This window comes from Juglans regia, chromosome 2 (assembly GCF_001411555.2).
Source record: "Juglans regia cultivar Chandler chromosome 2, Walnut 2.0, whole genome shotgun sequence".
NCBI classification, from domain to species: domain Eukaryota; kingdom Viridiplantae; phylum Streptophyta; class Magnoliopsida; order Fagales; family Juglandaceae; genus Juglans; species Juglans regia.
The window spans coordinates 7,478,319-7,501,693 of NC_049902.1; the positions used below are offsets into that span (position 1 = coordinate 7,478,319).

Below are 23,375 nucleotides of genomic sequence, written 5' to 3' on the forward strand. Positions count from 1 at the left end.
TACTCTTTTAAATTTTTTTAAAAAATTGTAGTGGCTCCAACACCAAGATATAGGTGTCTAATATGGCATGCAGCTGGGGTTTGAAACTGGTCTGATGATGCTGAGTTGGGTGGGCACCTCAATTACTTATTGGCTCATGTGGGCTCCCTTCAACATTGGGTTAACATTGACTTTTGTGGTACTCATGATATTACATACATAAACATATATATATATATATATATATATATGTGGTAGTTTCAGAAAATCTAATTGAGTTGCTATTTTGACAAGTTCTTTATTTTAATCAGTTTTTAATTTTAGTTAAGATAATTCAAAAACAAAATTAGTTTCTACCTTGATGCTGGGAAACTAAGAGTACTGTCTGGTTCTATTCCTGTCTGTTAATTCAGAAGAGCCACCATTCTTGGAAGCTTTGGACAGTTGTCTTGCTACTTTGAATTTTTATTAGTTTAGTCTCCAAATATGGAACAAAATTCAATCTTATCTTGTGAGACTAAGCTCGATATAATGCTTTCTATCATTAATTATGTTCTTACTGAAAAAAGAAGCATGCCGACTGGTTTAGTTATTGTTGGGGTGTATCCACAATACCACTCAATGCAACCGATCTAAATCCAAGTCTAAAGGGTGCGATGTTGAATGATATAAATATGTTGAGTGTGTCTTCCCTAACACCAATTGATTTTAGGTAGATTTGCAGCTTATGATCAGAAAAGTAATATTAAGGCCAGAGATCATAAATTCGAGTCACTTGAGTACGTCTTTCCTGATACCCAATGACTTTAAGTAGATTACTAACTCATGGTCCGACAGTTATTAGAAGTTGCTGCTTTATCTATCCTTTTTTCTGTATGGATGAATATGGATAGGCATGAGGGAGACATCATAACACAGCTAGAGGAGAGGAGAGGATAGGGTAATATCTAAACTGGATAGTGGCTGGAGAAGTTGGCATTTGCAAGGGTGGCCAAAACTGTTGGGGGGTATCTGGTTGCAGCAATCTGGCCCAGTTAATTAATCTAGAATTCCCTTGTGAGGAATTTATGAAGTAGCGTGTCCTTTTTAACAAATCCTGATAAAGATATGCTCTAGCCTGCTTTAGTGCTTATTTTTCCTCTAGTTCACACAGTTATCCATTTCAATCAACATCTTATTAGTAATTAAGATGAAGAACAAAATTCCAAACCCCTACTAGCTCAGTAGTGTGGCTCCAAGGATAGGGTGGGATTGTGATGTAATGGTCCTCTGGAAGATTTTTTTTTTTTTTTGGAAGTTTGAAGCCCAGTTTCTATCTCCTAAATAGCATTCTACATGATGGATGTTGGCAATCATAGGCCTTCACAATTTTCCCATAGAAAATATCAATTATATTACTGCTATATATATACCAAAATGAGAGAAATAATAGAATTTTCCTGGATCATGAATGAACGATGGAAGATCTCAAGAAATTCGTTATTAACACTCTTTCACTTTGCACTGTATCCATAAATTTTAATGGATTCAATTTGCACGAGTTTTTGGTATCTTTCTCATCTTCCAGATAGATGTCTCTCTCGTATATTCATTGTGTGCTTCAGTTGTCTTTTGCGCTTATCAATAAAGTTTTATCACTTATAAAAAAAATACCCAAATGACTATGGAAAACTATCATTGGAGCTTTCTGAGCTTACTCATGCTTGGTTCTCTCATAATACATCAATAGGTGATTTTACACATGCAATTGAAAAACCATCCAACCAATGTGAAACTCACAATCCAAGTTATATTTGATTTATAAATTTCGTACAGCTTGCACTAGGAATATGATTGCCATCAAGAATCCTACATGTAGATCTTTCACACATTGGGTTGGATTTTTGGTTTTATCCCCAAGGTGTTAGTAGTAACCATAATTTTTCGTCACCGCAGGCTAGAATTTTCTAATAAAATTACGGGATACCATACTCTTTAGAGAAAAGAAGGTATCTGTAAGAAAAATTGCATCACCCCCACTGTGTAATCTTGATAGTGGTATGCCTATACAATAATATCAATGAAGGCTTTGAGTGATTTTATAAACATGTCATACAGTTTCCTGCCTGCCATGAGCAGAAACGCACATGGATAACAGTAATATATGATTCCATTTAGCCTGACAGTTTACAGTTAAAAATTCCTGTATCAAGTATGGAGTTTCAAGATTTCATAAGCTGCATGCTTTGGTGCCACCAGTGTGAAAGCTCTTTGAGTCCAACTGCATTGCATTTCTAGTGACAATAGAAGCAGAGACATCTGATAGGAACCCTGCCTGTTAACCTGATCTTCTCTGCCTTTTCTCTCACCCCATTCTCTTCATTTCTCCTTTTCTCTTCCATCTCTCCTCTTGCTACTCCTGCTATCTGATTTATCCTTTCTATCTTGCTTTGGTAGTGATGTAGGTTTGAAGCCCTTTTCTCCTCCGATTCGCCCTGCAATTTCAACAGTCCGGGAGTGAATCCAGTATCTTGTTTTGGTCACCATTCAAAAATTTAGCAAGCCAACATCATAAGTTGAGGCAAAACCCTTCTCTTTTCCATCTTAAGTTGGGCCTGCATCTTCTTCTCATTCTCCCAAGCAAGTATTCTGGAATTCTTTTTCTCATACCTGAAATAATTTGCACTAACCATAATTTATCACTGCAGAAGTTTAAGCACATTGTGGACTATGCATGCAAAGGCTCTATGGTTTTAAGATTTGAAAATGATAGCAATTTTCAGCTTGGTTGGGTTTCAAGAAACCCAACCATCACCCGTGGTGATTTTCAGCTTTTAGAACAAGTGATGATTTAAACATGTTAAATCACCACTTGGCCCAAAAACTTAAGCTGACAGGAAAGGTGAATTTAGTCATATGAATCATACTATCGAAGACTAGCCCTCACATGCAAGACCAGAGAGCATGCGGATCCACCTATTAAGAAAGGAATTTGATATTTTAATTGGGAGGTAGAGTAAAGTTGGAAAATTGCTGCTCAAGCACTAGTTAAATCACCACTTGTTCTAAAAATTTTGGAATACTAGAAAAATCTGTTAATCATTTGAATTATATTCTCTAATAAAACATTTACCGCTTCCTAATCTTTTCCATCTTAGCTCTCTCCCAAGCATCTGCTTTGGTTCCCACAAAATACTGTCGTGATGAGCTTTCCGACTGGGGCTGGTATCCATCAGCTGAGGATGTAGGTCTCAAGGAGGATGTATGACTTGGAAGCCTAGTTGGGAAAGCCCTCTCCAGTGCCTCCTTCTGCTCCATTGAGTTATTTATCAAAAGTTTCTCTGTTATGTATACCCAGTTAATTCTTTGACAACATTTATCATGGAAAAAAGATTGAAAACAGTAAAATTTACCTGCATTCTGCATGCTTGAGAAACTCCTAGTTGCTCTACTAGAACTTGGCTGGTCAATTGTGAGCTTAGTTCTTGAGGGTTCAAGGTCCTCTCTCATCTTCATCTGAGATGCAAATTCAGCTTCTTCAAGTGAATGAATGGCAACAACAGCTGCTCCAACAGCAGCTGCAAACTCAATGTCTTTGGAATCATAGTCCTCATTCACATGGCCTGAGAAATGGCTCTTGAACCAGCCATGCACCCTGTTATCTGGAAAAGCGGCTAGTCAATCAGCTTTTTTTTTTTTTTGTAACTCATCTAGCATTTTCTTTTGCCTGTGATTCATTGATTGACCCCAGAAAAGAAAAACCAAAATCTGCTTTAGCCAAAGTAATTGACAGAAAAAAAAAAAAAAAAGGATCTTGACCAGAAATTGTAAGAGTGTCAGATAGAGCAGAAGTTTTTCTACTTATAATTCTCTATGCTCCATAATTATGGAGGAAAGTTATGCAAAATGTGCGGATATACGTGTATTTTGAATCTTTGATGCTGAGAAAAAAAAAACAAAACAAAACTAGTACCTTCATCAAAGGATCTTTCTCTAGTGCCATGTATCTCTTCCTGCTTTTCTATTTCTGGGCTTGAAAATCTCACTCTAACAAAAATTAAGGAGGTCAATAATTCTTTAACAAATATTGGAAATATGGGAGATCAGTAGGCAACAGATTCCAAGTTATCCCAAGTATTTATCAATGAATTCTAACTTTGATGTCTTCTTTCTGGTATGATGATGTATTCGTTTGCAAGACAAATATATTGATTTGTTGGTTCTGAATAAGTTTTCTAAGTATAAAACAAAACTTGAATCAAGACTTTCCAAGAAATTACAGATTTTTAGTTGGGTTAGAGGTACCTCTTTTGCTTGACCAAAATGTCCATTGTCCAAAAGCTCTGTTGCTGATTTCCTCGATTATTCAATGGGGGAGAGAGTAGTATATGTTTGTGAAGAAGACCAGAAACATGGATTGATGTCAATGCTTGAACAGGAGAAGGGGGAAAAGCAAGGCAAAATATGCTTTGCATTCAAGTACACAGGGAAGCAAAGAATTTTCTTTCTCCATATGCATATCATATTGCAAGTTGTTTCCATTTTCAAACTCTTTCTTGCTCCCTCTTTGTTGAAAGTGGCTTTGGACAAGAGTTCTTATTCTTACAAAGACAATACTTTTTTGAGAAATGCTTGCTGTCCAAAGAAATTCTAACAAAATAAACTTACAAAATTTCTTTAGAGTGTAAAGTATATTTGATGCTTTATACTAAACTACGTTGCAAGTTTACTTTTATGAAATTTCTGTACTTTTTTATGTTAGCTGATACGACAAGCTTTCGTATCAGTAGGAAAAATTATGGTACTCCGAGAATATGGAGACATAGTACTCCAATCCAATCAAACGATGACATGCCATTAAAATTACCTACATAAATGCTACTTTTAAATGATATGCTGAGAATATCACATAACCGTACTAGAGAACTAAAGGCTTGAATTCCAAAGCCATATTCTTCTATATGTTCAGTATTGCTGAAGCTTGCACCTAATGTAAATGGAACCTAGAAAAGGATTCTATAATATTTCATGCAGTTATTCCAACTGAGTGGAATTGGGTATAATCTTGCAAACCTTGTCTTGCAAAAAGATGGATTCTGATGGCCCACCTGAGCAAGCAAATTCAATGTGACCAAAAAACCAAACCCTAGTCTCACTCCTACTCCCTTTTGCTTATCAAGGTGGGAAAACTGGAGAGCTCATTGTTTAATTTGAAGCATCCTGTGTTGCTTGAACATGGGGGTACTTTTTTACCTTTTTATTTATAAATTGGCTGCACCTTTGAATAGTTGGTCTACCTAGAATTATTTATTTCCACCTTTATTCAAGGGGCTTTTTAGGGATAAAAGAGATTAGATAACTAGCGTTATTGATATACTTTTTTATAAATACTTTAGCCATAAAAAGATTACATAAAAGTAATCTTATAAACTGATGTGGTTTTATGTGGTTCGTCGGATTGTAAAATAAATTTGATAGATTACATAAAACATATCAGTTTATGAGATTACTTTTAATTTAAGTACATATATATATTAGAGGTAGTTCGAGAAAATTAAACCCTATACACAACATTGTAATCTCACTTTCATTTTACTATATAAAATGTGTTATATTTATTAATATTAAATAATTATTTATCATTCAATAGTAATAAATGTGTCAAATCTTACTGTATGAGATAAAAGTAAAATTATATTGTGGTGTATATCATTACTCTATATGAAAATTCGTAAGGATTGGGGCGGGCCCAAAATGACCTCGCAATATTGGGCCTGACCCACCGAAACTTTGCCAAGCTTCAATAGCCCAGACCAAAATGATTGGCGCGTAGCTCCACGAGCAGAAATCCCGCCCAGCCTCTTCATTCGTTCAAAATCTCTCTCTCTCTGTGTATGAAAGAAGCCCTAAGCAATGGATGTCACGGAAGAGCAACGAAAGCGAGCGGAGGCGAATCGCCTCGCTGCCTTAGCAAAGCGCAAGGCTATTCTCGAATCCTCCGAACTTCAACAACAGCAGCAACAGAGGCTGCCACAAGACCCCTGGAAGCTCTACAAGTGCCGAAAGCTCTCTTCCGAACAACCTCCGATTTCCAAGACCCCTTCGCCGGAAAATTTCCGGGTCAGGCTTGAGATATGTTCGCCCGACTCTTTCTCCGTCGCGCCGGGGGCCGTCCCGGGGTTAGCATACCCAGGAGAGGAAGAGTGCTTGCGGGGGCTGAGCAATTGTTTATCCGATGTAAGTGTTGATGTGAACATTTCTCATTTGAGTGGTGAGAAAATGGTGGGAAAGAAAGGAAATGGAGTTGTAAGTTGTATAGTTTGCAATTTTTTCTGTTTGACCGGAATATATGATGCAGAATTAAACTCCTGTTTTCTTTCAGTTCATTTCCTTCGCAACCAAATGCTTCGGGACTGTAATATCCTTTTTGGGTCAATGAAAAAAAATTCCCAATTTTCTTAGAAACCAGTATTAACTGTAATTTGAACCAATGTTGAGATAAGTTTCACACTGGTCCTCGGCACTGAATCTCATTTATTTAGGTTATACTTCTACCTGTGCAATTTTCTAATTATTCTTGCTTTTATGATGAATAACACTCTACCCTTATGGTTTAAATTGCCTTCTGGGATTCTCGAAAGTAGCACTTTATCTGATGTTAGATGATTTTATTTGCATCGTATATAATTTTAATCTAGCATGCATAGGCGACACTCTTGTATATGCCCCATATACTCGGGCCTTTGTCTATTTCATGCTCAATAAAATTTTGTTTATCAATAAACAAAATTAATCATTTAATGCTGAAGACATGGGAAAGAATGTGATCTCAGCTTACATACCTTAACTGTGTGGGGGGTGATGTGCTCTTAAGTTTCTGTTTTCTGGAATCTCTTAGGTCATGCCATCACACTACACACAAAATCATGGGGGCAGGAAGGCATGTGTTTATAAGCTGAGGGATTATAATTCTGTTTTGAGATGTTTAAAGACCTGGAAAAGCATTGAGGTTGAAGAGATACCTTGGGCGACGCTCAATGTCATTGAGAGGCTATCTCATTCATTTATTGCGGGGCGTTGGATACCTTGCAGGCCAGAACACTTGTCTGATGAGAAGGTTGATGAGTTGGTTGGGAAGCTACCAAAGACATTGGTGGACGCACTCTTGCCCTTTCAACTTGAAGGGGTGAGATTTGGTTTGCGTAGGGGTGGTCGTTGCCTTATTGCAGATGAAATGGGCCTTGGGAAGACACTGCAGGTATATCAAATAGGCAATTTACCTTTATTTATATGTCATTATGATGTCACTTTTCATGAATATGAAGGATTTTGGAGATAGAATCACCTCATTTCTTTTTAACATGATTTATCAATGTTCGAATAATTTAGAAATAAACCAATGCTCAAATAATTTAGAAATGACATGCGATTCGGAGAAATCTTATTATTCTAACAGTTTATTCAGATTGAAAGGCCTACTTCGTGAAGATTTCTTTGAAAATGGCATGATACGATTAACTCCTTTATATGCTTGATTTCTTTTCAGGCTATTGCTATTGCAGGCTGTTTCATGAATGAAGGTTCCATACTGGTTGTTTGCCCAGCCGTTTTGCGCTATTCATGGGCAGAGGAATTGGAACGTTGGCTACCCTTTTGTTTGCCTGCTGATATCCATCTTGGTAATACTTTCTCACCATATATTTCTTTTTTTTTTCTTTTTTGTGGATGGTAGGAAGTTGAAGTTCAGGGTCCATGGAAGTCAGGGAGTGCTATATTTTGAGCTCAGAGAATATATTGTGATCACGTGACAAACTCTAGTGTTTCTGTCTGTCTGGTTTATAATTGCTTAAATTTATGGCACTCCGTTGAGAATAGAGAATGCAAAAATCTTTGTTTATTTCCTTCCTGTGTTGACTCCTAATCCATATTGAATCAAACTAGTCCCACACAGTAGTTCTCTTAGTGTAATGGTAATTGTAACTAAAGATGATAGGGGGTTGATATTTCAGCATCTGTTATGCTGCACCCTATTTTGCAGATATACAGCTATGAAACCAACTAAGTACATATTTTTAATAGAAATGAAGATTATTTCTTTATTATCAGTTATGTCACTTATAAAAGAAAATACGGTTTGTCAATGGAAGGCTGAAGTTATTTGTTTTCAAGAAACTAAATTGAAGATAGTCAATAAATCGTTGATTAATAGTTTATGGAGCTGCCAATGTGTGGGATCGGTTGAATTAGGTTCAAATGGAGCTTCGGGAGGTATTATTGTAATGTGGGATAGGAGGGCTGTGGAATTAGTAGACTATTATGTGGGTGAATTTTTGGTTGCAAGGCACTTTAAGAATGTGGATGATGAGGTAGAATGGGCTTTTGCTGGTGTATATGGGCCTAATTCTGATGCTAGTAGAAGTATTTTGTGGGATGAAATCGCGGGAATCTGCAGCTGGCGGGAACTTCCATGGTTTATAGGAGGGGACTTTAATATTACTCATTATCCTTGTGAGCGAGTAGGGGTTTCCATGATTTCTAGAGCAATGTCCGAGTTTTCTGATTTCATTTCTGAGCTGCAGCTGGTTGATTTACCAATGGTGGGAGGGGACTATATGTGGTCAAATGGGAGAGCATAGTCCCGGCTGGACAGGCTCTTGGTTTTGGCTTCTTGGGAAGCACTCTTTCCAGAATTAAGACAGAAAAGACTGCAGCGAATTGTTTCAGACCATTATCCTATCTTGTTGGATTGTGGGGGTATTGTTAGTGGAAAGAGATATTTTAAATTTGAAACTATGAGGTTGGAGGATGAGGGTTTTATTGAAAGGGTAAGGAGGTGGTGGGTTTCATACCAGTTTTCTTGTACTCCAAGCTTTGTTTTGGCTGGTAAGCTTAAGGCGTTAAAACAAGATTTGAAAAGATGGAATGTGGAGGTTCTTGGCAACGATAATAATAAAAGAAAACAGCTTATGGAGCAGCTGCAGATCTTGGAGGAAAAGGAGATGAAGGGTGAAATATCCTATGAGGAAAAGGAGAAGAAGATTAGGGTAATGGCAGAAATTGAGAAGCTCACTCTTATGGAAGAAATTTCGTGGAGGCCAAAATCAAGAATTCTTTGGCTGAAGGTAGGTGACAAATGTACGAAATTTTTTTACAAAATGGCTAATTCACACCGTAGACATAATGCTATTGAGGTTCTTCATGTAGGTGATAATGTTATTACCAATAATGGGGAGATTGGAGATCTTTTTGTGAATTATTATGAGAAGTTTTTTCAAAGAATATTCTTGGAGACCCAAGTTAGATGGGCTGTCTTTTGAGTCCATTGATCAGTTTAGTGCAGATTGGTTGGAGAGGAGAGGAAGAGGAAGTTCTTGATGTTGTTAAAGGTATGTCTAAAGATAAGGCACCAGGTCCGGATGGCTTTTCTATGGCATTTTTTCAAGCATGTTGGGATATTGTGAAGGAAGACATTATGAAAGTTTTTGGATAATTTTATTCTTTCTTAAAATTTGAGAAGAGTTTTAATGCTACATTCACTGCTCTTATTCTTAAAAAGGTGGGTGCTGTAGATATGAAGGATTTTCGCCCTATTAGCTTGGTGAATGAGATGTATAAGATCATTTCTAAGGTAGTAGCTAGTTGCATGAGTGTGGTCATGGACAAGATTGTTTCGAAGTCTTAGAAAGCATTTGTGAGGGGAAGACAAATCCTAGATTCGGTTTTAGTTGCTAATGAATGTTTGGAAAGCAGAATTAGAATGGGTAAGTCTGGAATCTTAGTTAAATTGGACATGGAAAAGGCTTTTGACCGTGTCAATTGGGATTTTCTTCTTTATTTACTTGGGAGATTTGGTTTTGGAGAGAAGTGGTGTTCGTGGATAAAACATTGTATTTCGACGGCCATATTTTCTTCCTTGGTGAATGGCACTCCGGTGGGTTTTTTAATAGCTCCCATAGACTAAGGCAAGGAGACCCTTTATCTCTTTATCTTTTTGTATTAGTTATGGATGCTTTGAGTCGTATGATCGAAGTGGCTTTGAAGAGGAATTTTTTGTCCGGATTTATGGTGGGAGATGACTTACGGGGCAGCATTACTGTTTCACATTTACTTTTTGCAGACGATACTTTAATACTTAGTGATTCAAGTCAAGATCATCTCTGTGCTTTGAGATCCTTATTGCTATGCTTTGAAGCTGTTTCAGGACTTAGAATTAACTTATCTAAGTCTGAAATTGTTCTAGTGGGTACGGTCAGCAATATTTTTGATTTGGCTAATATCTTGGGATGTAAGGTAGCTTCTTTACCTTTGAAATATCTTAGATTACCTTTGGATGCTCCCCACAAATCACTTTCTATATGGGATGGGGTTATTGAGAAGATTGGGAGGCGGCTAGCTGGTTGGAAAAAACTCTATTTGTCAAAAGGGGGAAGAGTTACTTTGATTAAGAGTACTTTGTCTAATCTCTCCACATATTTATGAGAAGTTGTAAAATAATTGGGTCCCACCCTAAATCCTCACTATTCACCTGACATTGTTATCTCCCTTCGAGCGCGCCAAACCTGCAAAAGAAAAAAAAGTTTCTACAAGATTGCACTTCATTCTGGCGCAAGGAACAAATGTCAATCGTGGGTTTGAGTTGTGGGGCCCAGCCAACATGTGTAAACTTGAACTGCACTCACTTGTGGGGTCCAGCCAATTTCAATTGTCAGTTTTGGTGTAAGGAACCCATACAATTTCTTTTGGTTTAAGTTGCCGACGCTATTCACAATTCATGGGTTTAGGTGAAAGTGGGTTTGTCAGTTGTGGGGCCCAACCAATGGGTTCAAACTTGAACTGCTCTCACTTGACGACTCACATGTGTTTGGATGTTCAAAGCAGCCTAAAAGTGAAGTGAACTCAGTTGCTCTGTGCATCCAAACGAAGCCTAATTTTAAGCTGAGTCTAACATACAAACACCCAACTCTTAAATCATTAAACATCACTCAACTCAAAACCTTTTTACACATGGGACCCACAACCTTTTTCAACTCAACACTTCTTTACACGTGGGACCCACAACCTTTTTCAACTTCCAATAAATACATCTAAACTCATCTTAGGTGGGCCCCACAAAACTCATTTCACCATCTCAACTCACTATTATTCATAAAAAAATAAAACTCAACTCAACTCAACTCAACTCAACATCCAAACGGGGCCTAAGTTTTTGGGTGAAGAATCTTGTAAAGGATGGGAACATTTGTCATGTTTTATTTTAGTACTGTTTTTGCTTTAGCTTGAATTTATGTGTACTCACTTGTATACATCTTGTATACTTGGGCTATGCCTATTTACTTGGAATAAAATCTGTTATTAACTACCAAAAAAAAAAAAGAAAAAAAAGTTTAGATGGTATCATTTCTCTAAGATGTCAGATCTTCAAACAGGAATATTGTGTTATCCTAGTTGCTGACATGTTCCTTCTGACCCCAGTTTTTGGTCATCGAGATAATCCTGCCTATGTAAAGACATGCCCAAGAGTTGTGGTTATTTCTTATACAATGCTTCATCGTTTGCGAAAGAGCATGCTTGAGCAAGAATGGGCTTTCTTGATAGTTGATGAATCTCACCATGTACGTTGTTCTAAGAAAGCATCAGAACCAGAAGAGGTACAAAATGTCTCCTATTTCTTGGCATATGGGAATGTTTATGGGTAGTTTTTGTCTCTTCTTCATCCCTGTTTAATAAAAGCCTTTGTACATGGATAGTAGGTTATGAAATTGTCTTTTTTCTAGCTCTGCAAATTTTTGAATTGTTGTTTTTCTTTAATTCTGATAGGGGTTCTCTTGTATTCTTCATGTGTACTAGGGTTTTGCCCCTCTACGCTTTTTAATGAGATTACATCACATCTTAAAAAAGAAAGGATAAATAACCCTGAAACTACAAGCTATTTTGCCCTTTATATCCCAAAATATCAAAGCTAACATTTGGCAATTTCAAAATACCAAAAATTGACACTTGCACTCACATTAAGATCGATTATCAAGATTGTGCTAAATCACCTATTTATTCTTAACAGTTAAAACCATATGAAGGTGCAATATGTAATGTTCTGGCAGTAGGAGAGTGTAATGTGTTAGTTTTAGTAGGGTGCAAAGTCTCTTTTTCCTAAAAACAATTAATTTTCATACTTGACATGATAGCCAAAGATGATCAAAATAATTTTTGGGACTGATGGAGAACATTTCGTATTGTAGTTGAATGTAAGGGCTAGTTTGGGAACACAAGTGTTCTAAACTATTCTTAGCTATTTCCTTCCAAAATATCACTCAAACACAAAACACTTTTCAATTTCAAATTTTTAACCTTTTTTTATCACTAAATCGGAATTTTATTAAAAATAGGCAAAGCCAAGTACACGGGACATATACAAGAACCAAACATATGTATGACTCTCTAAGGATACAAGAAAATCATGTACATTCATGCCATTAAAGTCTATTCAAATTTTCAACTTTTTCATCTAATCATTACAACTTTTTCAAATTCCCATCAAAACGCAAAAAACAATACTATTTTTCAAATTTCAAAACAAAAATTATATTCAAACAAATTTTTAACTTTATAATATTTTTTCTCAATTTTTTCTCTCTTTTTCCAAAATTCAATAAAATATCTTAATTCAAACAATTTCACTATTATTTACTAGGGCTGTACACAAACCGGCCGGACCGACCGCCGCCGACTCAGACCGACCTCCGGATTCAGGAACCGACCAAAACCGGCAGAGAACCAGTCGGCCGGCGGTATCAAATTAACGAAACCGATGTCGGCCGGTTCGGTCTGCGGTTCAAACCCGGTCTAAACCGAAGAACCGACCGACGTCACATGAAACGGCGTCGTTTTGTATAAGAAATATATTTTAAAAAAATATATATAAGACGTTAGTCGGTTCTTCGGTTTAGACCGGGTTTGAACAGCAGACCGAACCGGCCGATGTCGGTTTCGTTAATTTGCTACCGCCGGCCGACCGATTCTCTGCCGATTCCTAAATCCGGCAGTCGGTTTGAGTCGGTGGCGGTCCGGCCGGCCGGTTTGTGTACAGCCCTACCTTGCACCACACCAAACATTATGCCAAAAATAAATACCATGACCTCTCCTAACTGTAAATCTGAAAAAGTTGGAGAAGCTCTCCCATCGAATGAATATTTTTCCACAACCCCACATTATATGCCCCCCTGACTTCATTAGAACACCAACACCCCCCACCACAAGTACTCCCGTATTTTGAATCTAAAACTACTCTTCACAGAGCCTCCCTTCCCAGTGATATCTCCACAACCACTTTCCCAAGAGTGTTTTATTGAAGTTCCTCAAGTTATGCACCCCCAAACCACCACAAGGCACTGGAGAACAAACTTTATCCCAACCAACAAGATGAAATTTGGCTTCCTCACTCCAATACCTCCACAAAGAAAATTGCAGAAGGTTTTCTCAATACAAGAGGCCACACTTGTAGGTAATGGAAATAAAGAAAGAGTCTAGGGAGGTTAGATAAAGTACTTTTGATTAGAGTGATTCTTCCACTCTTTGACGAGTAAATTATTTTCCAACCTACCAACCTTCTATCAATTTTTTTTTTTTTCCTAACACATCCTCCCAAATAGATTTCGCCTTGAAAGCAGCCCCCAATGGAAGACCAAGATATTTCAAGGGAAGTGAAGAAACCTTAGAGCCCAAAATATTTGCCAAGCATTGAACGTTATTCACTGAACCCACAGGAACCATTTCAAACTTCGATAGGCTCACCTTCAGTCCTGAGCAGCTTCAACACATAGCAATAGAGCCCTCAAATATTGAATATGACCACGATTCAGCTCACAAAAAAGTAAGGTATCATCAGCAAAGAGGTGAGAAATATTAACACCTCCCACTGAAAAGCGAGAAAGAAAACCTCCATTAACAGCTGTACCCAACAAACGACTGAGGGCATCCATAACAATGACAAAAAGGACTGACCAATATGTTTACCAAGCACTGACCAGTGGTAGAAAGGAAAGTAGTATTAGTGTAGTCATCAAAAGCAGCCTCCATGTTCTTTACTGCCTGATACATGATAGCTAATTGTGTCAAGTAAGAAGGCAAAAAATGAACTTTTTATTTAAATGAGAAAATAATTTTAGTGGATGTAGGAGTATAATGTTTTCAAAGACAATACTTACTGAATCAGAAAAGGATTACAACCTCCATTGTTCTTTACTGCCATATGGGGATTTTATGGGCACTCAATTTCTAAAGAGGAAAGTATCTAGGATGACAGAAGCATGAGAGTCTGCATTTATAAATGGAATTTTTGACAGATATGTTTGCCATAAAAAGTTTCTTGCTCAATCAAATTATGTCAATTTTGAAAATGAAGGTACTTATCAAAAAGAAAAGAAAATGAATGAGAATTACTTAATAGGAGTGATTTTGGGTTTTCCTAAGCAACCTGTTAATGACTTCTTTAGAATTCGCCAGTATGAGGGTTGATTTTATCCTAAAGAGTAATAAGAACTAGCGCCCTATGATGCTGTATAATATATGCCTTTGTTAAACCGATGCTTATTGTGGTTGGTTGATTATGCGGCCCTTTATAGTGACCCATTACCACGTTATTGTTTGGTATGCGTGACAGATAAAAGCTGTCCTTGACGTGGCTATGAAGGTCAAGCGCATAGTTCTGCTGTCTGGGACACCATCTTTGTCGAGGTTGTGGCACATTTGAAAAATATTATCGTTCATTTTCTGCTGAGCTTCGATCCTGCTTAACTTTCTAATGTTTTGCATTGGTTTATTTTCAATTTGTGTCTAATGCATTCTAACATCTTGGTCGTATATTTCCTAGGTGATCATAGGCCATACGACATTTTTCATCAGATACATATTCTATGGCAAGTTTTCTGCACACCCTTACATGTTACATGATTGATTCTCTTCCTGTGGCTTGTTGATTTATTTTATTTTTCTTGTGAATATTCTGCTGTTGATAGGCCTGGTCTACTGGGAAAGAACAAATATGAGTTTGCTAAAACTTATTGTGCTGTCAAAGTTGTCCAGAGGTCTCAAGGGAAGTTTTATCAGGTACTATTGAGAGTACAGTTAGAAGGGCACTATGTGATTCCGGAAATTACTTTTTGCACTGCCTTGTTATCAAATTTTGTTTTAAGAATCCATAAAAAATTCATACTGATGCATGCTGGGTCGTGAAGAGATAAAATACCATGAGGCTTAAACTCTTTCTTGGTGATAGAGTTAGCCACTTCGTGGATTCGTTCTCTGACCATGTTGTTTTATCATGTCAAAAGAAACTTGCCGCGTGGAAGTGTAAACTCCTTTCTTTTGGGGGAAAAATTGTTTTGGTAAAGCATGTCTTGAATAGCATGCCTATACATATGTTGTCTGTGTTAAATATGCCGAAAGGAGTGTATTCAGCTCTCCAGAAAATTTTTTCTAATTTTTTATGGGGCTCATCGACGGAGAATAAAAAAAAGGAAATGGGTCTCTTGGAGGCAAATTTGCTTGCCAATAGAAGAGGGAGGGCTTGGAATTCAGGATTTACAAGAAGTTCAACAGTCATTGCTTATGAAATTTGTATGGAAGATTGTGAAAGGGGGGTCGATGTGGTTGAGTTTTTTTTGCACAAAAATATGTTAGAAATGATCATCTTTATACAGTTATGCAGCTCAGTAAAGGCACTCGTTTCTGGAGGGGATTAATGGCTCTTGTGCCAAAGGTTTTAAGGCAGACGAAATGGTTGATACGGGGAGGACAATCGAGCTTCTGGTTTGACAATTGGCTAGGAGATGGGGCACTTTGTGTTTCGGTGCCTGTTATTGGGAGTCCTACGTTGACGCTAGTGGAAGTATGTTCCGTATCGGGATTTAATGCTGATGTTTTGCAGGGGCTTGCTCCATATGAGGTTGTGCGGAGAATTTGTGCAGCTGGAATTTCCTTACGGCAGGGGATTGATTGCTGTGTTTGGCAGCCCTCTATAGATGGGGAGTTTACAACTAAATCTGAGTGGCAAGTGATTCGTCAACGGGGTGAGTTATGTATATGGAAAAAGTGGCTATGGAAGAATTGGCTACCAAAGAAGATGTCATTTTTTGTTTGGAAGGCAAAAAGAAAAGCTATCCCAGTTGATGATGAAGTACAGAATTTAGGCATTCCTTTAGCTTCTAAATGTGAATGTTGTGATCATCCTCGTATAGAAACTATTAATCATATTCTGTGTGAGGGAGAAGGAGCCCAAAAAGTTTGTAGTTTTTTCGCTGAAGCTTGTCGGATTAGGATCTCTCAGATTTGTAATTGGGAGGGAATGATGAATTATTGGTGGCAAAGAGTAGCAACTCCGTCTCAGGTTGGTTGGCTTAGGGGCATTTTGCCCATTGTAATTTCTTGGTCTTTATGTCGAGCTCGATGTGAGGCAAGAATGGAAGGGGTCCAATTTAATCATGATGTTGTTATTCGGTTGGTGAAGGTTTTAATTCGTGATATTTTGAGCAAGATCCAGATATTCAAAGTGTTCGGGAAGCATGACGGGGAGGTAATGGAGAAGCTATCCTGTCCGCTCGTTCCTGTGGTATTTAAGAAATTCATTCTAATTGCTTGGAGGCCGCCGGATAGAGGGTGCGTGAAATTAAATGTAGATCGAGGATCATGTGGAAATCCAGGAGAGTCAGGGGGAGGTGGAATTATTCGAAATCATAAAGGGGAGGTTTTGGCAGGATTTGTTCATTCTCATGGGCATACTACTAATACCATTGCTGAATGTTGTGTTCTTCTGGATGGTCTCAGATTGTGTAAGCATATGGGTTTGCGGGACTTAGTGGTGGAGTCTGATTCTCAAGTGATAGTGGGGTGGTTGGCTTCGGGGGTATGTAAGTATTGGTTTCTATGGGATTTTTGGGAGGAAATTATAGGCCTTGTTTCTGAGTTAAATGTTAGGTTCCAACATATTTTTAGGGAAACAAATATGGTCGCTGATTTCTTGGCTAAACAAGGGACTCAAGGTATTAATGAGGATTTTTTTGGCGAGAATTCAATACATGGAAAGTTTAGAGGGATTATTCGTCTTGATAAACTAGGAATTCCTTATATTAGATGTTAATGGTTGGGGTTTTTTTTTGGTGCTTGATTGGCTGGGGTGAGGCTTATTAGCATCTGAGTTTATTTTTGTAAACATTCAGATTTTTTTTTACATGGTATTCCTCCGCCTAAAGTGAGGGTTTTTAATAATATATGGGAAGGGATCACTCTCGTACATGTGATCTCGGCTCTTTGAAAAAAAAAAAAAAGAAAAAAAAAAATTCTAGTAGATAACCCATGTGGTTGGCTATTGATTCAATACACTTCTTATCCAGAAAATTGTGGATGAAGATCTACCCCTGTTATGAACATCAGCTTTTTTCACATATTCTGCTCTGGCGATTGAAAGTTTTACAACCCTTTATCTTATAAAAAAGGGTTTTACAAGACTTTATAATGTTACTGCAGGATTTCTCAAAGGGAATTCGCTTAGAAGAGTTGAACGTGTTACTTACGCAAACTGTTATGGTCTGTGTTCTTTCTCTCAATATGCTCAGTATGATGCTCGTTATATCTATACATTGTATGATGGGTTGTTCAAATAATTTTTTACTCAAAAAGCCCAGCCACTGTCAGGGTCTCAATGGCAATGGCTAAGTGGAAACTTAAGTAGCACTTGGCCCTGATTCTTGTGGAGAAAATAACCATTTATAAACTCTGACCCATTTTAGACTTCTTTAGGTTTTCGCCAACAATTGAGCGCAGCAATGTAAAGGCTTATTAACTATCTCAATATAATTTTTTTTTTCATCAATCTAATCATGGAGCAGAATATGTTTCATTTTATTGAATACCACAAAATAATATGTTTTTGGAAAGATATTCACATGTATAAGTGTAACGCCCCAATGGAAGGCCCAAACCACATGGCCTATACTCCAAAAGGACTAGTCAATGATACAATTAGAGCCCCATTGGAACCTTATAAAGAGCAAGAACTTCTCCTTCCCAAGCAATGTGGGATCCCATACACCACCTACCCTTATCCATATCATATGGGGTATCACAATCTACCCCCCTTAAATTCCCAACGTCCTCGTCGGGCCTGTCCATTGTAGGTAGCACGGCTCAAGTCCCACATTTCTGGTTGGGATAGGCTCTGATACCATTTGTAACGTCCCAATGGAAAGCCCAAACCACATGGCCTATACTCCAAAATGACTAGTCAATGATACAATTAGAGCCCCATTGGAACCTTATAAAGAGCAAGAACTTCTCCTTCCCAAGCAATGTGGGATCTCATACACTACCTACCATTATCCATGTCATATGGGGTATCACAATAAGGCCATTGTAACAATTGAGAAGTCCGAGTAAGGATCTAGGTCTGTGACTGTTGAAGGACCACAATTTGTTACCTGCATGAAAGAGCATTGTATGTAGTTTAATTTTCTCTAATTTTATGGGTTATTCCAAATCCATTAGTTAAGAGCAAGTTTACTTGTCAAAACAAAGTTATTAGGAGCAAATTTTCATATATATGGGTTTTAAATATTGTTTTACTTCATATACATTCATTATGGTCTTGTTTGTACTGGTGTTGATTGGTTTGTATGCGCTGAACAAGTGGAGAATTTGTTGACCATTTATTGCTTCATTTTGAAGTGGCAGATGCTTCAATGAATCACTCAGTCTACTTCTAGTGGTTTGGGTAACGCCTAGTAAGTGTGTTGGATTTTCTTGCGTATTAGAAAGGACACTCTGGTCCATCATTGTGAAGTTTTATGGAAATTGATTCCTTCTTACCCAATGTGCTATCTATGGCGAGAATGATAGGATCAGTTCTTTGAAGACTGAGAAATCAGTGGACGGGCTCAAAGTTTTTTCATCAAAACTCTTTTTTTCATTTTGGTGGTCACTCATAATTGTGATGCTAATCTTTTATATCATGATTTTCCTTTAATGTTTTGGTGTATCTATTGCATACTCTTTTGTGCTATTGGATCACCGCTGTTTGAGACTGAATATAATTATATAATGTGAAAAATTGAGATATCTCACCCTTCTTTTGGGGACATTTATTGTTCTTTGATGTTTGTTTCACTGTTGTAGATTAGACGTTTGAAGGAGCGTGTGCTAAAACAGTTACCACCAAAACGTCGGCAAATTATAAGATTATTATTGAAAAGGTCAGATATAGTTTCTGCCAAGGCTGCTATAAGGGTGGTCAGTGGTGATTCATCTGAAACGAGTGTTGCTGACGACATGAATTCACAAAATTTAGATGAATACGATGGTAATTTGTACATTGTTTTTAATTTTAAGATAATACTCTGTAAAAATTCATGTGGCTTGTAGTTAGGAAGAGTTTTTTTTTTATTGATTTTATTTAATTTTAAAAGTCAATTTTATTTCAGGAACTTCCTGATTTATAGAATGGGATGTAGTTCTGGTCCATTGGGTTGTATTATGGTTTTCATTATGCTATTCGATCATTTCTGTGTTTCTAGCAGTTATCCAGTTTCAGTTTAGTAGTTAAGGTCCATATAGTTTGAGTCCTATAAAATTTAGGTATTTGATGCCTGTCTATGCAGATATAATTGTTTCTATTCAATGGTGACTATGTTTGAATAGAGTTTTAAAAGCTGTGAAGCTTTTTGTAAAGTTTGTGATGCAATCCTTTTTTGGGTGCCGAAGAAACAATGTGGGGTACATAAGAAGTTTGGTTGTGATGCCTAGAAGCTTATCGTCTTCCTGTTATTTTCTTATCATTTTCTGTCTAATTCAAACCAAACCCCAACCAAGACTAGATCTGATTTTGCCCCCATACTTCTCATAAATTCCTGGCCATAAGAACCTGAAACCTCAGCTAGTCATCAAAATCCTAAAATTTCTATTACTAGATTACTTTTCATGACCACAAAACAGTTGCCAAAACTTATGAGTTTTCCACTTTTTTTTTTTTTGTAAGTTAAAAATTTCATTAAGCACAATGTAATAGGCGAAGAAGCCCAGGTACACAGGAAATATACAAAAGAAACACCTAGTTACATTCTAAAACTAGAAAAACGAAGACAATAACTCATTTACAGCCCCACCCTTGAGTACAATAGCAGAGAACCAACTAAGTAGAGTGCTTATAAAAAACTTCCAAAATGCATCTCTATTGCGTTCCCGATCATTAAAGCACCTCTCAATTCTCTCCAACCAAATACACCACATAATACACAGAGGCATCATTTTCCATGCAGCTGCCACTTGGGAACAAGTATGCATTTGAAAGTTGAAACAGCTTGCTAGAAAATCAACCACTGCTTCTGGCATAACCCAGCTCAGCCCAACCCTTCCAAACACTCCATCCCACAACACTTTTGTCATTTCACAATGAAGTAGTAGATGGTTCACTAATTCCGCTTCTTTCTTGCACATAAAGCACCAATCCAAAACAATCATTCCGCGCTTCCTCAAGTTATCTATAGTCTGAATATTCCCTATTGCTGCTGTCCATACGAAAAAAGCCACCCTTGACGGAACATGAGCCCTCCAAATCCTCTTCCAAGGAAAGCCAATATGGTGCTGATTTAGTATCACCTTATAATATGACCGAACTGTAAACTTTTTAGAGGTTGTTTGTCTCCAGCATAGTTGGTCCCTGCCCTATCTTCTTATCTCCACTGAATACAACAGTCTAAAAAAATCAGTAACCTCCTCTACTTCCCAATCCTGGGTAGATCTGGAGAAGCCTACATCCCAAAGCACCACTCCATTGGAAACCAATCACCTCAGAAACTGAAGCTTGCTTTTAGTCGCCAATCTGAAAACAATCGGAAATGCTCTAGACAATTCAATATCCCCACACCAAACATCAGACCAAAATCTGATTTTTGAACCATCACCAACCGAGAAGTTAACTTGTTTCCGGAAGCAACCCCAACCTTTCCTACTAAACTTCCATAGACTCACTCCATACGAATCCCTACACTCCTTGGTACACCATCCTCCCCAATCACTACCATACTTTCGATCGATCACCCCCTTCCACAATGCTTCCTCTTCCCCATGGTATCTCCATAGCCACTTCCCCAACGCCTTATTAAAACTACATAAACTATGAATACCCAAACCTCCATCAGCAATCAGGCAACAAACTTTTTTCCAACTCACTAAGGGAGTTTTAGTCTCCTCTCCCAGGTCTCTCCATAAAAAATCTCTATACAATTTTTCAATATGGTTGGCCACACCAACTGGTAAAGGGAATAAAGGAAGTAGGTAGGGATATTAAAGAGAGTACTCTTTATAAGAGTAATCTTACTTCCTTTGGATAAATATGTCATTTTCCAAGCTGCCAACTTCCTCTCTATCTTCTCTACCACCCGGTCCCAAATGTGTTTGGCCTTCAAAGATGCCCCTAGCGGTTGTCCCAAATATTTTATGGGCAGAAAAGCAACTTTGCACCCCAGAAATTTTGCTAAGTGATGAATGTTGTGGACCTCTCCCACCGGTACCAACTCCGATTTACTTAAATTCACTTTTAATCCCGAGATGGCTTGAAAACACAGCAGGACAACCCTCAAAACTTGAATTTGTTCCCCAACAGCCTCGCAAAAAATGAGGGTATCATCATAGAAAAGCAAGTGTGATATTGTAGAAGGGCCATTAGAATTGGTTCCTACTGAAAAACCCGAGATAAATCCTGCTCCTACCACTACCTCCACCATGCAACTCAAGGCCTCCATAACAATATCAAATAGGAAGGGAGATAAGGGATCCCCCTGCCTCAAACCTCTAGAACTCGGAAAATATCCACAAGGCTGCCCATTAACAAGCACAGAAAAGTGGACAAGTGAAATACAATGGCTTATCCAGCCACATCACTTATCTCCAAAGTCGCATCTTCTAAGCATATACAAAAGAAAATTCTAGTTTACATGATCATATACTTTTTCCATGTCCAACTTACAAAGGACCCCCGGTGCCCCTTCCCGCATGCAGCTATCTACACATCATTTGCAATCAACATCGAATCTATAATTTGTCGTGCTCTAACAAATGCATTTTGAGATTTAGAAATGATCTTCTCCAACACTTTGCTCATTCTATTTGCTACACCTTTGAAATAATCTTATAAACACTACTTACCAAACTAATTGGGTGAAACTCATTCTACTCCGAAGCACCCACTCTCTTTGGAATCAAGGCAATAAAAGTGGCATTCAAAGTCTTCTCAAACTTTTGAAACTCATAAAATTCATGAAATATCTTCATCACATCCTTCCGCACAATCTCCCAACAATCCTAAAAGAATGCCATAGAAAACCCATCCGGCCCAGGAGCTTTGTCTCTCCTCATTCCACACACCACCTGCCCCTTCCCGCATGCAGCTATCTACACATTCATTTGCAATCAACACCGAATCTATAATTTGTCGTGCTCTAACAAATGCATTTTGAGATTTAGAAATGATCTTCTCCAACACTTTGCTCATTCTATTTGCTACACCTTTGAAATAATCTTATAGACACTACTTACCAAACTAATTGGGTGAAACTCATTCTACTCCGAAGCACCCACTCTCTTTGGAATCAAGGCAATAAAAGTGGCATTCAAAGTCTTCTCAAACTTTTGAAACTCATAAAATTCATGAAATACCTTCATCACATCCTCCCGCACAATCTCCCAACAATCCTGAAAGAATGCCATAGAAAACCTATCCGGCCCAGGAGCTTTGTCTCTCCTCATTCCACACACCACCTGATGCACCTCAAGCTCTTCAAACGGCCTCTCCGGCCAACTTGCTGAAAAATTATCCACCGCTGCAAAGTTCAATCCATCAATCGTAGGTCTCCAAGCTTCCGTCTCACTTAGGAGGGAACTAAAAAACTGCACAACATGCTCTTGGATCTCGGCAGGTAAGGATAGTAGATTATTTTCAGTTCTTAACATCTCAATAGCATTGTTACATCTATGAGAATTAGCCATTTTATGTAAGAAGCTAGTGCACTTATCTCCCTCTTTAAGCCAAAGAACTCTCGACTTTTGCCTCCATGATATTTCTTCCCTCAAAAAAACCCTCTCAAGTTCTATTTTTACTTCGTTCTTCCTAGACAAACTCTCATCGTTATCCCCATCAACTTCCAAGGATTGAAGCTCTTCCCAAAGGGCTTTTTTCTGCAGCTCAACATTCCCAAAAACCTCCTTATTTCATATCTTCAAATCAGCTTTTAAAGCTTTGAGTTTACTAGCCAAAAAAAAACTAGGAGTCCCCTCAAACTGGTAGGACAGCCACCAACTTTTTACCTTATCAACAAAGCCCTCCACTTCTAGCCACATATTCTCAAACTTAAAGTACCGTTTGCCCTCATGAATAC

At 37.9% G+C, this 23,375-nt stretch overlaps 2 protein-coding genes across 4 annotated transcripts in view; one reads left to right on the forward strand and one right to left on the reverse strand.

Moving 5' to 3' along the window:
- Positions 1-1,921: 1,921 nt before the first annotated feature.
- LOC109004788 lies at positions 1,922-4,512 on the reverse strand. Its single transcript, XM_018983462.2, has 6 exons — positions 4,264-4,512; positions 3,932-4,005; positions 3,372-3,620; positions 3,092-3,299; positions 2,547-2,628; positions 1,922-2,453 (listed from the first exon to the last, which is right to left on the reverse strand). The coding sequence occupies exons 1-6, from the start codon at positions 4,431-4,433 to the stop codon at positions 2,253-2,255; spliced, it is 984 nt and encodes a 327-aa protein (XP_018839007.2). The 5' UTR covers positions 4,434-4,512; the 3' UTR covers positions 1,922-2,252.
- A 1,337-nt stretch (positions 4,513-5,849) lies between these two features.
- LOC108979869 (DNA annealing helicase and endonuclease ZRANB3-like) overlaps positions 5,850-23,375 on the forward strand; it is a 36,045-nt gene continuing 18,519 nt past the window's right edge. Inside the window, exons 1-9 of one of the 3 annotated variants that reach the window (XM_035687567.1) lie at positions 5,850-6,195; positions 6,857-7,216; positions 7,505-7,637; positions 11,431-11,606; positions 14,615-14,688; positions 14,835-14,870; positions 14,970-15,060; positions 17,476-17,535; positions 19,120-19,303. In XM_035687567.1, coding sequence (XP_035543460.1) covers positions 5,872-6,195; positions 6,857-7,216; positions 7,505-7,637; positions 11,431-11,606; positions 14,615-14,688; positions 14,835-14,870; positions 14,970-15,060; positions 17,476-17,535; positions 19,120-19,303 — 1,438 coding nt within the window. In that variant the 5' untranslated portion in view covers positions 5,850-5,871. The remainder of the gene's footprint in view (positions 6,196-6,856; positions 7,217-7,504; positions 7,638-11,430; positions 11,607-14,614; positions 14,689-14,834; positions 14,871-14,969; positions 15,061-17,475; positions 17,536-19,119; positions 19,304-23,375) is intronic. The other 2 variants (XM_035687569.1, XM_035687568.1) reach the window with 2 other exon arrangements.

Bases quoted from the DNA above. Each gene is read 5' to 3' on its own strand.
- LOC109004788 (XM_018983462.2), bottom strand. From the start codon at position 4,433: ATGCAAAGCATATTTTGCCTTGCTTTTCCCCCTTCTCCTGTTCAAGCA. The intron at 2,629-3,091 runs GTAAATGTTTTA...AAATTATTTCAG, and splicing joins ATGGAAAAGATTAGGAAGCG to GTATGAGAAAAAGAATTCCA. The intron at 2,454-2,546 runs GTTTTGCCTCAA...TTGAAATTGCAG, and splicing joins TTAAGATGGAAAAGAGAAGG to GGCGAATCGGAGGAGAAAAG.